The sequence below is a fragment of the Pholis gunnellus genome, assembly GCF_910591455.1.
Source record: "Pholis gunnellus genome assembly, chromosome: 4".
In the NCBI taxonomy this organism is placed as follows: Eukaryota; Metazoa; Chordata; class Actinopteri; order Perciformes; family Pholidae; genus Pholis; species Pholis gunnellus.
The window spans coordinates 8,019,042-8,034,869 of NC_136530.1; the positions used below are offsets into that span (position 1 = coordinate 8,019,042).

The 15,828-nt window shown below is 40.2% G+C and overlaps 2 protein-coding genes across 2 annotated transcripts in view; both read right to left on the minus strand.

The window, feature by feature from the left end:
- Nucleotides 1-426: 426 nt before the first annotated feature.
- Nucleotides 427-12,711, minus strand: spata6 (spermatogenesis associated 6; the record flags this gene model as incomplete). The annotated part of the gene is made up of 11 exons (XM_079157863.1): nt 427-532; nt 3,287-3,447; nt 3,733-3,773; nt 4,130-4,232; nt 5,402-5,842; nt 9,228-9,308; nt 10,686-10,798; nt 10,934-10,975; nt 11,104-11,152; nt 11,648-11,785; nt 12,613-12,711. The coding sequence occupies 11 exons, from the start codon at nt 12,709-12,711 to the stop codon at nt 427-429; spliced, it is 1,374 nt and encodes a 457-aa protein (XP_079013989.1).
- Nucleotides 12,712-13,497: 786 nt separating this feature from the next.
- agbl4 (AGBL carboxypeptidase 4) overlaps nt 13,498-15,828 on the minus strand; it is a gene marked incomplete at both ends in the record, with an annotated part of 242,749 nt that continues 240,418 nt past the window's right edge. Inside the window, 2 exons of the mRNA XM_079157501.1 lie at nt 13,498-13,594; nt 13,731-13,824. Of these exons, the coding sequence (XP_079013627.1) occupies nt 13,498-13,594; nt 13,731-13,824 (191 nt within the window). The remainder of the gene's footprint in view (nt 13,595-13,730; nt 13,825-15,828) is intronic.

The following is a 15,828-nucleotide window of genomic DNA, read 5'->3' on the forward strand; positions in this document are numbered from 1 at the left end:
TCAAACTATGATTCACTGTATTACCTGTTCCCTCCTGTACCATGGAATACATTTTCTATATTCAGCATCCTTCAGAATTGAACACACACACAACGTTGCTTCTTTATACCAGAGCCAATTCCACACACAGCTTTAGAGAAGTTAGACAACGTCTCCGTTTGGTTTTACCATTGGAACGTTTAAATAAATAAAAAACAAACAGCTGACGGGTGGGAGGGAAGCAGTGCTGCTGTGCTTTTGAATGTTAGCCCTACAAATTGATTTCCTTTTCAGAGAAACAACGACAAACAGCGCAGCAGGAGCCTGGGAAGGTTTGCATTTTAAATGAACGTCAAAGGGAGATAAATGAAGCTACAGCTGTGTCTGTGTGAGCTGTTTTGACTCACTGACTGATACAATTATGTGAAGAATCAGCAGACCAGGAAGTTAAAGGTCCACGGTCACTTGGTTGTCCCAGGTGGTTTTGTGCGTCTGCAGAATCCTCTCAACTCTGCTGTGGATCTGCTCGCAGTACGATGGACTGGGCTGGAGCCTGAGGGGTAAAAAAAAGAGACATTAAAACCCCCCAAAACTACTTAATTAACCGAGTTAGCCATGTATACCAAATCAATTTGGGTTGATATATAGCTTTGTATTGATATTGTGATCATACATCACTGTGACATTGTGACTTTTTTGTGAATTTTCGACATACTCTACATGCTATACTCTGACCTTTTTCTATATGCTTTTTCCCCCCCAACATTTCTATAATAAGACTTGATATGAATGCATTCAACAAGATATACTATGACTTTAGGACATGCTATACTTTTACATTTTTTTGAGAATTATTCCAATACTTTACTACAGGGGTATTCAATTATAATTCAACGAGGTCCAGTTTAAGGTAACTTCCTAAACTTTGACTTTCGTATGAATTTATTTACATGATATACGTTGACTTTACAATGTACTATGTCTTCTAATTACTTAATTATAATAGACTATATACAATGCCTGTTTTCATGACATTTTTATGCTATAACATGACTTTTTATTACATTTTCTATACGTCACAAATTCATAGTATAAATTAAAAATGTCATCCTTGAGTCCAAGTGGACGTTTGAAGAAATTGCCATTCAAATTCAAGAGAATGGGACGGACGGACGGACGGAAGGAGGAACTGAAAACATCGCTCTGGTCACGATTGTAGCTAGCACGGAGGCAATAAAGTCACAATGTTATATGCTATAAAAATGTCATATAAGAAATCATGGTGTTGTATGCCATGAAAAACGTCATAAAACATTGTTTAAAAAGTAATTGTATGCAATAAAAAAATGTCATAGTATTGCGTACTGTGACAATGTCAATACAAGGTTTTGTAAAAATTCAAAGTAATGTTTGTTATTAAAAAAGTGCTATTGCATTGTTATGGCATACAATACTATTACTATTATAGGTGGGCGACTGTGGCTAATTGGAGAGCAGGACCGGCGGTTCGATCCCCAGCTCCGGCTCCGCTAGTCGCATGTCGACGTGTCCTTGAGCAAGACACTTAACCCCAAACTTGCTCCCGTAGCTGTGCCGACGGTAAGATAGCATCTGAAGCGTCTGCTAAATGACTAATGTAATGTATATGTATATGTGTGTAAACAGAATGTTAAACAGACAAACAATAAGATTCACAAATATATCTCTGATGAACACAGAAATAATTATTAATTCATATAAATGTAGTAGAAATCCACGAATATATGCATTTAGAAGTATTTCTCTGTAAGTTACTTATGTGTGGTCATCACTCCAGGAAACAAAGATATAAATAAAGGTAAGCAGCAAATCCATACATTGGAGACGCTGTAACCAGAGAATGTTTGGCCTTTTGGCATGAGGACGGACTTCAACAATTTATTGATGATCAAAATTGCTCTAAATCATACAACTTCCAAACAATGGCTGTCAAGAGGTTCTCACAGTTATTCCTTTTGTCCACTAGTCTGTGCTGTAACCCAACACAAGGTGTGCGAGTGGACGCACAAATGAAACCACCAGCACACTGAATTGATCCTTTTAAAAAACTTTGAAATAATAGACTGTTTCCTCCATTTAGACATTTTCCCCCTCTACATTCTACCTTTTGTGCAAAAAGGATAAAAAAGTAATTTCACAATTGACAAAACAAATGGTGCATCTCATCTGGAGGCATAAATGTGCTTCATCAACACAATCAATGTGTCTTAAAGTTGACCACAGGCAGTTACGCAATCTCGAATTGACAGACAGACAGAAATGAACAGTAATGAATTTCAGTATTGCCTCTCGGCCCCGTCTATTTGTTGGGAGTGAGGAGGTGATGGCGACTGTCTGGCTGACTTGGCCTGGCTCACAGTTTGGGAATGGAAGCTTTTCATCTGTAATCAGATAAACTCGCTACCTGCTTCAAAAAGTCATCATCCAGAGACATGAATAGACTGAGACTTCAGGGCTTAGGGAGCAAACGTTGCCACTGGCATCTGTCACTTTCTTTATAGATCAAAGAATCGTGGGGAGACGTGCCCCTCTCCCTGTCGGCAGGAATCTACCAAGGCCTGCTCTAATCTCCCACCCTGCAACTCCTGTCGCGTTTTCAATTGAGAGAAAAGTATCATTCATTTCCTACAAATTACTTTGCACTTTAAGATTGTCTATTGATTTTAATGTTTACTTATGGACTGAGCAGTAGGGCGGGGGAAAGGAGAGCACAAACAAACAAAACGGAACATCGGTCGCGTTGGTGTGTTCAGCTCACAGCTGTCGTGATCGATGACAAGGTCTCTCTGAATGTATTAAAGCGTGCATCGGGTCAAATGCATCAGACTCAAGCTGAAACACAAATCAATACCATTTTCCTCTTTTGTTTTCCCTTCTCCCTGCCTCCTCACTCAGTAATGAACAAACATGACAAGACATCAGCTTCTGTAATTTAAGAGGTGGAGGGGAAATCATCCTGCCTGTCGAGTGTGATCAAAATTAAAGATTGGATGTGTATGAGCTTGGGCACACACACACACACACACACACACACACACACACACACACACACACACACACACACACACACACACACACACACACACACACACACACACACACACACACACACACACACACACACACACACAAGTGTATGACTTACATCTCATGGGATTGCCATGCCCCGCTTTTTTCTTGTTAAAGTGGCTTTGATTCTAACATATTTCTCAAATGTTTAAAAGATTCAGAATAACTTTGGAAAGGTTGCATTTTGTAGAGAGTTTACCTTTCTCTGAGGGAATAGCTGAGATTCAGAGGACTTCTGGAGTTGGACACGGTCAGTGCGGACTGAGCCAAGGCACCACCTCTCACGGGGCTTCTGGGCTTGGCTTCAAGTCTGGACCGTGTCTCTGGAGACCACTGGGCCCTCACAGAACCGGACTTCACCTGGAAGAGGTCACGGGGCTGGGGTGATACAGCTTTATAGCAACATGAACATTAAACGTTCAACCATATTTAACTACTTTTACTTTACATCTCTTTGTTGGCAGAATGACATGATTCCTTTGAATGAAAATGGTACGTTAGAACCACTTCAGAATACTGAAAGAACAGAATGTCTCTAACAGTTGTGTGATGACAGCATATCATTTGGTTAGTCGGGCTTGGAGCATGAGTACCTACAGTGACATTGTGTCATTAGCTGGTTTGAAGTGTTATAATTAGACTTACTGTGGCTGCTCTTGGTCTGTAACTCCCTTGCAGAGAAGAATCTACAATGACAAAGACAAGTTAGAAGTTTTATGGAAACAGAAAAACTCAGCTTTTGGACTGGAAAACATCGACAGTACTTTTTAAATGTTAAAAAGAGTTTATTCCTTAAACATAAACTGGTGCAAGTGAAAGTTCCCCTACAGCTGTGAACAGAACCATGTGTCATCTGTGTATACTTAGTGTGGATTGGCACTTCACGTCTTATCATGAAGATGTAAAACACATCAAATACATTTTCACAACACAACCAATCTTGAAATATTAGAGCAATTATTTGCAAACATGTTTTCTGCAGCAAGTACAGCATGACCGTAGGTACGTGTGTTAGTTTGTGCACATGGACGTGAAGGCCTACCTGTGTGATCAGCGGTGAAGCTGACTGAGTGTCGATGGATACTCCCATCCTGTGGAGCGGAGGAAGGAGTTCCCCTCACAGAGGCACTACTGCAAAGAGGGACCTGGTGTCAAAAACAACAGCAATGCAATCTACTGTCAAACAATATCATGAACTTAACACTGTTGTAGTTCAAATTCTGTCTGCAGAGTAAAACACATGCACGGCACGGCTGCTTTTCTTCACTTTTGAGCATCCTGATACTGACACATAAATTAAACACACAATAAGAAATGACATTTGATCCGATTGTGTAAATGAAATCAACAACAGAATACATTAATCACATCTTTTAGTTTGTGCAGAATAAAGGAAAAGTTGCACAAAAAGAAACAATGTTGCCGCCATATGTCTTTCATCTCACCTCCAAACTATTTCACCGTAAAGCTTGCAATGAGGCATGCAGAAGACAAGGTGGGGAATGTGCTTCCTCTACCCCAACAAGCAGTGAGTTGAGGCTCTGATAATGCATTCACCATGGGGCTAAGCTACTTCATTAGCTATCTATTTGTTAATTGCAGCTTGACTCTCAATTACTCGGGTTAATCACAGACGGAACATTCCCCCAGGAAAACCATAGCAGGAAACACGCGCTTCACTCTTTAATAAAACTTCTATTGTAACTAAATTCCATTCATGTGTGTGACGAAAACAAACAACTCTCTACCTAATCATTTCTTTAATAACAGCATGTTAGTGGATTTTGATATTCATACCTGAGGATTAAATTTGATGTAAATGAAGAAGCAGGAATACAGAGGGGGGGGGGGGAGGGGGGGGGGGGGAGGGAGGCTTGTGTTGTTCTTGTCCATCAACTGAATATTCCCCTCGGCTGTGTGATCGGAGAATCACTCCCGTTTATATGCAGATATCTCACAGCAGTGATACGACCATAATTAAAGTGTTTTAAACAGCCTAAATACAGGACGGGTGCTATCACGGCACACTCAATGAGGATAAGAGGCTATATTACATGTGCATACAGTGAAGCGTTTTCATGACGTCAAAATCCATTAACGGCTCAGGTAAAAAGATTAACACTGCTCTCTTATTATGCCCTCCACTTAATCTGCCCACGAGATTATGTAACATTTTGGGGAAGCTCCCACCGAGGGTTGAACTACATCAATTCAGGATCCCGTTAATTGTGTTTTATTAGCATTAAACAAACCATCGCGTCACTTCTTTGGTCACTTGGTTTCAGGTTGGAGGAATATATCTAATGTTACCGACCAAGAAGGGCGGCTGGCTCTCGGTCTCCTTCCTGAAGTGGTGAGGCCCCAGATGGAGGTGGCTGAGCCTCTGCCTGGCGTCCTCTGACAGCTGGCACATCTTGCGGTGGGTGTAAGGGGACAAGGCACGAGCCCTCGAGGACACGGTGGGCTGGTGGTAGCCAGAGTCTACAGAAACTCTAGAAGAAGCGCGTTTTCCTTCCTTCTTGTCTTTTTGGTGCCTTCGGCCAGATGTGGATGAAGGAGGGGAGTGTCTGGATGTTGAGGACGGTGCAGAGTTTGTGATTCTGGCCTCAACTTTTAGCCTTTCCTTCCCACCTTTACAGGAGACACGGTTTGCGTCATCTATTTTGGAGAAATTCCCGTCGGATGGCGAAGACTTTTTCACTGAACTCTGTCTGGATGGGGTTAAAGATGGCCTCACTGGAGAAAGACAGCAGGTCTAGGGGTGCAGGGACAGAACACGAGAGGGAGAAATGTTGATTTATTTTGTCAAACAAGCCTCCATTTTAATAAAAGGTGACACATAACATTTGTCTCAGCAGTTAGGATTTCTATGCAGATCAAAAACATTGTTCCTTTACACACTCGTCAGCCATTTTAGCCATTAAGGCAGCTGATCTCACTCTCGACACAGACTCGTTCTCCCTGGACAAAAGCATTAAAGCATTAAAGCATTAGCTAAATCATTCAGCTTAAGTGTTACAACAACAGCAGCTCTCGCAGTCGGCACTGCCATGGAGACAACCTCTGCAGAATTACTTTAATAACTCTAATGGCCGCTAACATCGTTCTCCGATGCAATATCCCACTTCCTGCGGGTAATGCCAACCGGGGATAAATAAGTTAAGATAAAATGTTAATTGCATTCGATGGCCATCTCCAGTCTAATATGATAAAGAGGCATTACCTGGCTGTAAAACAAAGATAATCTAAATGCTAATTAGGTAAATCACACAAAATTCAAACTATTTTTAAGAGAAACTAAATGATGAATACATTATTATCGAGGTTGCCATTTGAGATTGGTCTGATTTAATAAAATGAAGCAAAGTATGGTCTCCAACCCCCACATCTAACACCATCTCTGACTTCTCTCAGCTCTTCTGTTCTTCTCTGGAAAGCCACGGAGAGTTTGTCAGCAAGCTGATGATTAGCTGCTACGTACACAACTGGAAAGCAGTCCAGAAGTTCAGCATGCTAACCACATCCATGCTCACAATAACAATGCTAATATCCGAACGCTAAACTGGTACGATCCAGGTGGCAACCTTTGGTTCTGAAAGTGACTTAAACTCAGATTGACTCCCCAAATCAATGGGTGACGCCACTATGACTATGTCTACTTCTTATTTACAGTCTGTGGTGAAACCATTAAACATGTTATCCAATGAGGATCATAACAATTAACCAAAGATTAGAGCACCCGAATATCGGCAAAGAAAGACGAAGACATTACTGAACGTGTATATTCATCACTACAGGTTCAGAGGTTTTGTGGAGGTTGCGTTCACTCTGAAATCTCTATTAAAACCGGACCAGGTTTGTCAGCTGGGTGGGCAGGCAGTCGGGGAGATGCCGATGCCGAGGAGCCATTAGGAGAGAGAAAATGGAGAAATTCTACTGTCTGACAGCCACAGCGGTGCTCTGATCCAGACATCCCCCCGAGGGGCCAGGAGAACAATCTGACAATCTGCTTGGCTGTCAATGACATCCCATTTAAACAAATAGCTCAGGTTACCGCACCTGGGAAATGCATGGTAGTGTTTTTGCCACAACATGCCAACTGCTGTGTGATGGATCATGTTACAAACAAGACTGTTTAAAAAAGATTTTTATTCTTAGTGTTGTTTTGAAGTGACACTCTTTGTTTGAGTCTAGATTTGGAGCGTTATTCTACCCTCCCAGTATCCATCTGCTGAAGGAGTGCATGAAGCAGTGTAGCAAATACAAAGACAATATTTAGGGTCCAACAATGGCCCCAATTGTCGAACAAATTGGGGCATTTATACGATTTTGGGGGGGGGGGGGGGTACTTATAAAAATGAATAATTAGTGAATGAAGTTTCTGTTTATTGAGGCAACAAACATTTATTTTCACTATCAATTAATCTGCCAATTACTTTCTAGACTATTCATTTTCTCTATAAAATATCCCAGTTTCTCAAAGTTCAAGGTGAATTCAAGGTCTTGCTTTGTCAAATCTTTACATTTGAGAGGTTAAAAACAACATTTTCTACAATTCTTGCATTAAAAATAATTACTGTAATGATTAACCAATTATCGCAACAGTTGATTCATTTTGTGATGTGTCAACTCATCATAATGTGAAATGATCCCAGATTAAAATGTATGCAGTAATCACCACCATGTGCCAACATGAGCAAATAAAAAGCATGCTATTGCTGTTCCAAAGAGAGATGTGCAATCATCTGCGTCAGTGAAAAGCTGGAGACAGTTCTAATTATTTAGGCTCTTAAAAGCTTTTTTAATATGTATAATGCATTAGTTTATACACAGTTCAGAAAATGACGGCAGTTGAAAACCTTTGCATGCTTTATATCATCCCCAAATGTAGCTCTGCTGATGTTTTGAGCATGGATCATAGAAAATTGGATATTATACATATATATATATATATATATATATATATATATATATATATATATATATGTATAATAATGTGTCTGTAATGTGTCTGTCTGTCTGTCTGTATATATATATATATATATATATATATATATATATATATATACAGACAGACAGACAGACAGACAGACATTTTATTTATTTGTTTTTTTTAAATCTTGGGGGCTATTTTTGCCCCTTGATCATTTTTTTGCCCCACTTAATTCTTGACGCTGCCATGAAGGAGTAGATTCAATTTAAGTAGGTCTGCAACTAAGAATTATTTTCATTATCAATTTAAATTACAATTTCCTCAAGCCCAATGTCCGTGTTGTCTGACTAACAGTCTAAAACGTAGACAAATAAAAGCAGTAAACCCTCACGACTGAGAAGGCCGAACAAGAAAACAGATGAGAGAAAAAAAATAATGAATTTGTCAAAATAATTGATTTTGTTAGTTGTTTTTTTTGAAGAAGGCATCAGTGGATGAGAACATGAGAACTTGGCAGTCCCCATACAAGTGAAACAAATAGAGAGAGAAAGGAGTCAGAAAAGTGATTTTAAGCCTTAAACATCCACGAGGACACAGTGGCAGAGATACAGCTGACCCTCATATCGGATCGTTAATGAAAAAAACAAACTGACCGACTGGTTCCGTGACAAATATTGTGTAAACTCCCATCTAGTCAGAGATGAGAGAGAGACGCCTCGCAATCAACCTCACAGATCTGCCTCCCCGTAATTACATTCACAAGGAGAGAACAGACACCCTTGAAACACTGCCAGTATGGATAGATAGATGCAGTAGCCATGGCAACAATAGAAGGTGGGTATGTATGGTGGAAACAGAGAAATCTGATGGCGAGCGATACCGCTCATTAGAGACGTTTTGAGGTTCGTTTTTACTGTTGTAATGCCGAGGACGGAGCTGTGATGTGTTCAAATTCAAGACATTTTGAGCTGATGAACACACACAGTTTACTTGACGTATGAGCAGCACTTTGAGGGGTTTTAACTGTTTACATGTTGACCAAAGACCATGAACGAACACCAGAATGACAGTCTTATTCCAAAGTGTTTTACAAATCAACAACAGAAATAAAGCAGAAAAAACAAAACGTTTTTAAAACGTGTGTCTCCGTGTGTGTGTGTTAAGGTACGTTAACATGTATGAGATGTAATGAAAAGGACACACTTACAGGTGAGGAAGGCAAGCCGGCTCCCCCATCACTCTCTTCTATGACCGATGTCGTGGCAAACTCCACTTTGAGGGAGATTCCCTAGAGGGAGAGGGACAATGGGTACCAACACAACACCTTTAACAGGGAGATTAAAGACAAACAGACAGATAACAGCACTGCTTGGACCACCAATTTACACTTACACATCTTCAATCTCTGCCTGACTGGAGAAAAACTAAATTGCAGAAAAGAGAAAGGCTCCAGTGATGTTTAAATAATATGGCATTTGGAAAGAGACATCTAAATTGGTGGGTAGGCCACAAACAGAAACACATAAAAGCAATGGTGAGGGGAATGGTGTTTAAAGACATTTAAATATGCCAGTTAGTGCCTGGGGGGACAAGGGGAGGAGAGAAAAGCAACCCGCAGGAGGTAGGGAGAGGAAGAGATGATATAAGAAGAGGAGGGAAAAGCAAAAATGACAAGATGGAGAGTGAAAAGAGAGGTTCTGTCTGTGAAGCTCTATATGGAAAACACTGTTTTCTGAAGAAATGACTTCACTTTGTCGAAGACAAGCCAGTGCTTTTGAGTTGGTTATCTTGCTACCATCCTGTCATGTGCAGAGACGTATGAACCACAGAGATTAGGAGGAGACTCACTTAAAGAAAGCAAAACTCTCCTCCGGTCTATGAATGACACATGCAACGTAGGCGCCAATCAAGCCGGATCACAGAGCAGAATGTAGGGTCGCTGTGACATGTGAACAACGTTTAAACGCTTTCACTGACACCGCTCCTTTCAATAATTCAGCAGTGTGCAGCAGCTCAGGTACCTTTGCAAGCATGAAGTACACCTGGAGCTAAAAGTAACGTTATGGTCTTAAGTGAAAAATAAATGTAAATATCCTTCAACTTTACACCAAATAGAATTTTTTTTAAATGAAAGCTATTCATCAAATTTCTAACAATTTGAAAATACAAATAATAAATAAATTGAGGACCACTCCAGGGGGTCCCTTAAGTTGGTCAAGAGTAGATCTTAGGTGACTGTAGTACAGAAAGAGAAACAGAAGCGAGCACAGCTTTGTTTTTCTCTGTGATCATAATAGTAAGGGGCTTTTAAACCATAGATGTTGCTGCAGAATAACATACCACTGAGTAAACTGAAAGGATTATATACAAGAATGTATACAGCAGACATAGGGTGAAATCCATATCTCTGATTGGCTATTCCTTCTCTGAACATACATGTGATCAATCTTAATCAATTAAAGAGTTGCTCTTAAAAGCTACTTTAACACTTCTCAGTAAATTGATAAATGTGTGTCTTCTTGCTCAGCAAATAACTTTTTTTACTCCTATGTTGACTCTTTGGAGAATTCCTCCGCATAATTATTAAAAGTTTTATGAATACGGGCACAGGTGTTGGAAGGAGGGTTATGAAATAAATAAAATGAATAGATGGAAAGCAGCCTACAGGAGACTTCATCAGTATCTCTCTCTCTGCTGCTCTTTCTCTGGAGCTCAGTCCGGGACCAGGGTACAGGAAATCTCTGCTGCTGTCCTCCATTGTGGCTAAGACTTCACCATCTAAAAACCACAAAGACAGACAATACACAGAAACACACACACACACAAGCCAAGTTAGAGATCCTGTTTTTGCAGAGTAGCGACTAGATACAGTGGGGACTTAAAATGCCCATATGGCATAATCAGAAAGCATACCTGGAAGCACCAACTGAATCAGCTCAAAAGATGTTGTGTCAGCTAAGAGGAAGGAAAGCACAAATAGACTGTGAGCTAATGATCAGTATCACAGCTAATAGCCTATACGCTTGCATGGCAGAGGATTCAGGGCTAAGACACGAGGAAGCAAATCCCAGACGGCCGTTTACCTTCCAGGAGGTCAGCTACATCAGCAGGGTCAACAACGCCAGGGAAAGCCTGGTAAAACAGAGTACAGACAAAGCAGATCGATACTTATAACAAGGTGAGACAGACAGCCCCGTATCTAACTCTGCCAGCCTCCCAAGGGGAACGATGGCCTCTTTTATCTGGGGTTGAGCCCGTAATGTTCAAATTGGAGGGCCGCAAGTTTGAATCCGAAGACTTCAAAAGCAAGCCAGTAAAAGCCTGCAGCCGACGCGAGAGGAGGCGTCATAAACATACGTAAAATAAAGAGAAAACAATTTATAGGATGTAGATTTCTTGAGCCTTACTCTGTTGTACAATGTACAATGAATATGTATTCGTAGGATCCAACACAAAGTTTGGGATGCGACCTAAAGACATGTGATATGCATCCTTGTTTTATGTTGGAGAAACATGCACTATTCCTCCATCTCTCTTGCTAAATCTGAGACAAAAAAAATCTCCACAGACACAGTAATTCTACATCTTGTGCCTAACTCATAGAGGCAGCTTATTTATAATCCTCACCTTGACAAAAATCATTCTATGGTGGAAGAGTAAAGGGAACACAGGGGGCAAACAGGGAGTCTTCTTGTACTGGCCCATGAAACACACACTGAGGTAGACATCGTTGTTTCCAGTCAGGAGCACTCCTGGACATGTGACCTGTGTAATGACACAACATGCATCTTATTATACATGAAGACAGCATGAACACCCTTTGAAGATTAACATGTCTAAATCTATTTAAAAAAAACCTGCTGTACAAAACATAAAGTGTGCAATCCCCTGAGGAAGTATCCATATCAGTGGGACCTTTTTTTTTTTTAAACCCACAAAATTAATAAACTAAATGGAATTGCTTTGATATAATTAACGCTACCAGGTGGAAATGACACCAATCAGCAAACAACTGATCAACAGGTGTTGCACATCGAAGGAAACCTTTTATTTTAAATCAGTGAGCTGAAATGGATTGTAACTTAAATGTGCCTCAGACATTTTTACTTTTTGTTCAATATGTTATAGCCTTATGTTCAAGGGCATCTCTATTGTTTTAATGACTGAAGTAAGAAAGCATAAAAAGAAATCATCATAACAATAAAGCCAATAATGCAACCATGCGAAAGCCTAGCAGACGTTTTATTTTGGGGGGTGTAACTTAACTGTTTAGAGTCGTCGTTAGCTCAGATTTTACTTTAAAGTCTAATCTCTCTATCCCTCTAATATTTATAATGTCAAACTCAGGAGGATCTATTAAAATGCACTTCTGGTGAGCTAAGTAGGTTAGTAATGTGTAACGCTAGAGCATACACGTTTAACCGGTAGCTAACACTTTAAGTTACGGCCGTTAGTTAGCTAACGGTAACTGTTAATTTTGGAACGTTAAGGAAAAACGGAAGAGAACGGAAGCTCGCGAGCTAGCTCACGTTAACTACGCTACGTCGGTTTCTGAGTTTTGTTACGTAGGAGCAGCGTAAGGATGCACTTACTGTCTGAATGTCGAGGTACACCGTACATTTCAGAGACTTGGGCTGCACCGTAGTGGAGGAGAGATTCTTCTTCTTCTTTTTCTTCTTCATTGAAGCCATTCAGACAACTTTTCAAAGTTCGTTGTCATAGCTGCCAGACAGCAACACTCAGAGCGGATGCACCAGTCATGTGACCAAGAGGTGACCAATCAAAAGCTCTCTACACACGCACACATTTGACCTCACAATCACGGTTCAAACTGCCTCCACCTTTTAAACATGTTTTCTTAATTTCATCCCAAATGTGTATTCTAGTGCCCTGAAATCGAGAAATCTACAGTTAGGTAAAAAACAGAACGCTTTGTCAACACCATAAATGGAGCTAAAGCCTACATGAGCATAAAGAGATACATACATGTATACAATGCAATAATACAGCTAAATAGAAGTTCTTGAAGGTCTCACTTATATAAAAGCAATAACTAATGATTAAGTGATTTAGTGTTTAATGACTAATTATAATACCAACAGAGATAACATAGCATAACACCATAGTCATGAAATAAGTTAGTAACAACAGGGAAACATGCATTGATTTACAATAGTATAGACAACAAAAAGGAGCTGCCGAATGAAGGCCACAGATGGAATTAGATGGGTAACCAGCCTGTCTTCCCTTCAATAATCCAGGTTTTATAGCCATTAAATAACCCAAGAGGAAGCTTGTTCTGATTTTAGTCCTGCAAGTACCAGTCATCCCACTGTTACAAATCTGTGAAAATAAGTCTTTATAGCCAGGGAGATGTGGAGCTTCTAAAGGCAATGAAGTGTGAAGGATCCTCCTGCTACGGTGCTCTGCGTTTTATACATGCTCAGTCCGTGTCCGTCTGTCCTTCTGTCTGATGTCTAGTGCCTGACACCCTGGTTCTTCTCCCTTTCTCTGTCTGCTGCGTCTCTGCCAACGCCGTTTCCCTTTCTGTTACCGTTGCCTGCCACCTCAGAGCTGGAGACAAAAACATATCAATATGAGTGACTGAGATGGTTATAGTTCAGGAAACAGCAAAACCAAAACACTTTTGAGTATTTGGGTAATCAATTTAATTCTATATTCACTTATTCATAATGCCATACTGCTTTACCTTTGAATGTGAATTGGTCTGTTGTCCTTGATGAGGTTGTTGAGTTTGTAGTAATCCAGGAAGGTTCGAGCAACATTCCTGCCCAGTTTGGTGTCTGAGGACAGGGAGTTAAAGCTAATTGCCTTTGGAAGAGGTGGACCCATCATTGTTATTAGTTCCACCTGTGATCTTACTGCTATGACAAGTCAAAATGTTTTTTGTTTTTTTTAAAAAGTGTATGAATCTGATTCATTTGGGAACAATAAAAGAAAAAAAACAAGAATGACTAAAAGTTTTTTCATCCATAAGAGATACAGTTCAAGGCCCACAGTCCTATAAAACCAACCAAAAGTAAATTTAGGTGTCCTGCAATACTTCAGACATTCATGATTTTTATATATATGATGTGTATGTATTTGAGATTCTGAACATGTTTAACATAAAGTTATTTTAAAAAGCCTTAGAGACAGTTAGGTTCAGTAAATAACTAGAGACTAGCAACTGAAGAAATGAGCAGTGTAAATCCTCAAGGTACAACACATTGCGGTCTGAATTAAGTGAGGCTAAATCAAATGTATTTCACTCATGTCAGCCAAATGCATGATGCTGGCATGAATCACACAAAAGCAATTACTTATACACTGAGGCCTTATTTAAATTCAGAGGTGAGTGCACACATCATCCCCCTGCCCAGTTGTCCCTCACTACATTAGGTACAATATCAATAACTTCACTGCTTTAATAAAACAGCTGAGCGTCTATGAGTGCTGTCGCTAAGCCTGTGATCATTAGGCTTGCAGAGCAAGTAATGATGACAATCAGGTTCAGATAATGAAGAAGTAGAGAACCACTGAATGCCAACAATGTTCCCAATCACTAAGAGTGAGGATATCGTAAATAGAGATGAATAAGAACGATGTCGCTAACAGAAGTAAATTTCATCGAGTTACTGGGAAAAACAACATCAATATCAGCTGCCAATCTACTTATCCACCCTTTTAGACATATGTCCATCGATCTTATTCCATCATCCTCCATCTATACAGAATGCACATTCATGCCGCTCATATAGATCCCAACACAAAACAAACAATAACACAAAAGTTTTTCCCTATTTCGAGGCATTGATGTTTGGCTGCCTCCATTCGTCACCAGGCTGGAGCATGATGGAGCAACACAAAGACATAATCTGTCACTTTACCTTGTTGATACTCAGATACGGCCTGTCATTCGCTGGACTATTTATCTGTCACAAACGCGTGATTGAAACAACTGGCATGCAGAGAAAGATAAGAAAAAAAGAAACAGATGGAGATTCGGTCATTTTTATTCTGTGTTTTTCTATTTCTCGTAATGACCAAAAAATGACCCGAACATAAATCCTGGTTGCTATAAAGATGAAAATCTATTGTTCAAAGCCTGTTAAATTGTAAACCATTCATTCTTGGTTTGAACAGGCTGTCTGGGCATATACTTCAGCTTTGTAGTTTGTCATACCTCAAGCAAAACACACACACACTCACACACAAACAAGCACAAGGGTATACCTGGTAAGTAAGGCCTGTAAATATGCAAGCAAGCCCCTCTGTAAAGTCTGCCACCTTGGCCTTTGAAGGTGTTTTTGCGTATGTTCGGGAGTCTGCACAGGACTTCATTCTTCACCCGGCAGGCTGATGGCAATGCTCTCCACACGACTCCAGAGTCTATATTTACACCCCATCTGGCTGTTTGTCTGTGAGTCCTGCATCAGGCCAGACTTGCTGTGAGTGTGTGTGTGTGTGTGTGTGGATTGACCGCACAGGCTGTCTCATAACAGCTAGCTGATGATACTGATTATGACGAGATAAAACTACAGATGAACAAACTAAGGTTATGTCCTTCTGAATCTCACTTCAATGCTAATTTGAATGCATAATAGTTATAAACAACACTGGGAGCCATACAAGCATGACAGCTGTGCCTTGAGCTTAATGGAAACAGCCTGCTATCTCACAAAGACAATGCTAACCTGCTGATGTTTAGCGGGTATAATGCTTACCATGGTCACCATCTTAGTTTAGCATGTTACCATGATTGCTAATTATCAGTAGACACAAAGTACAGCTGAGTGCTGCTGGGA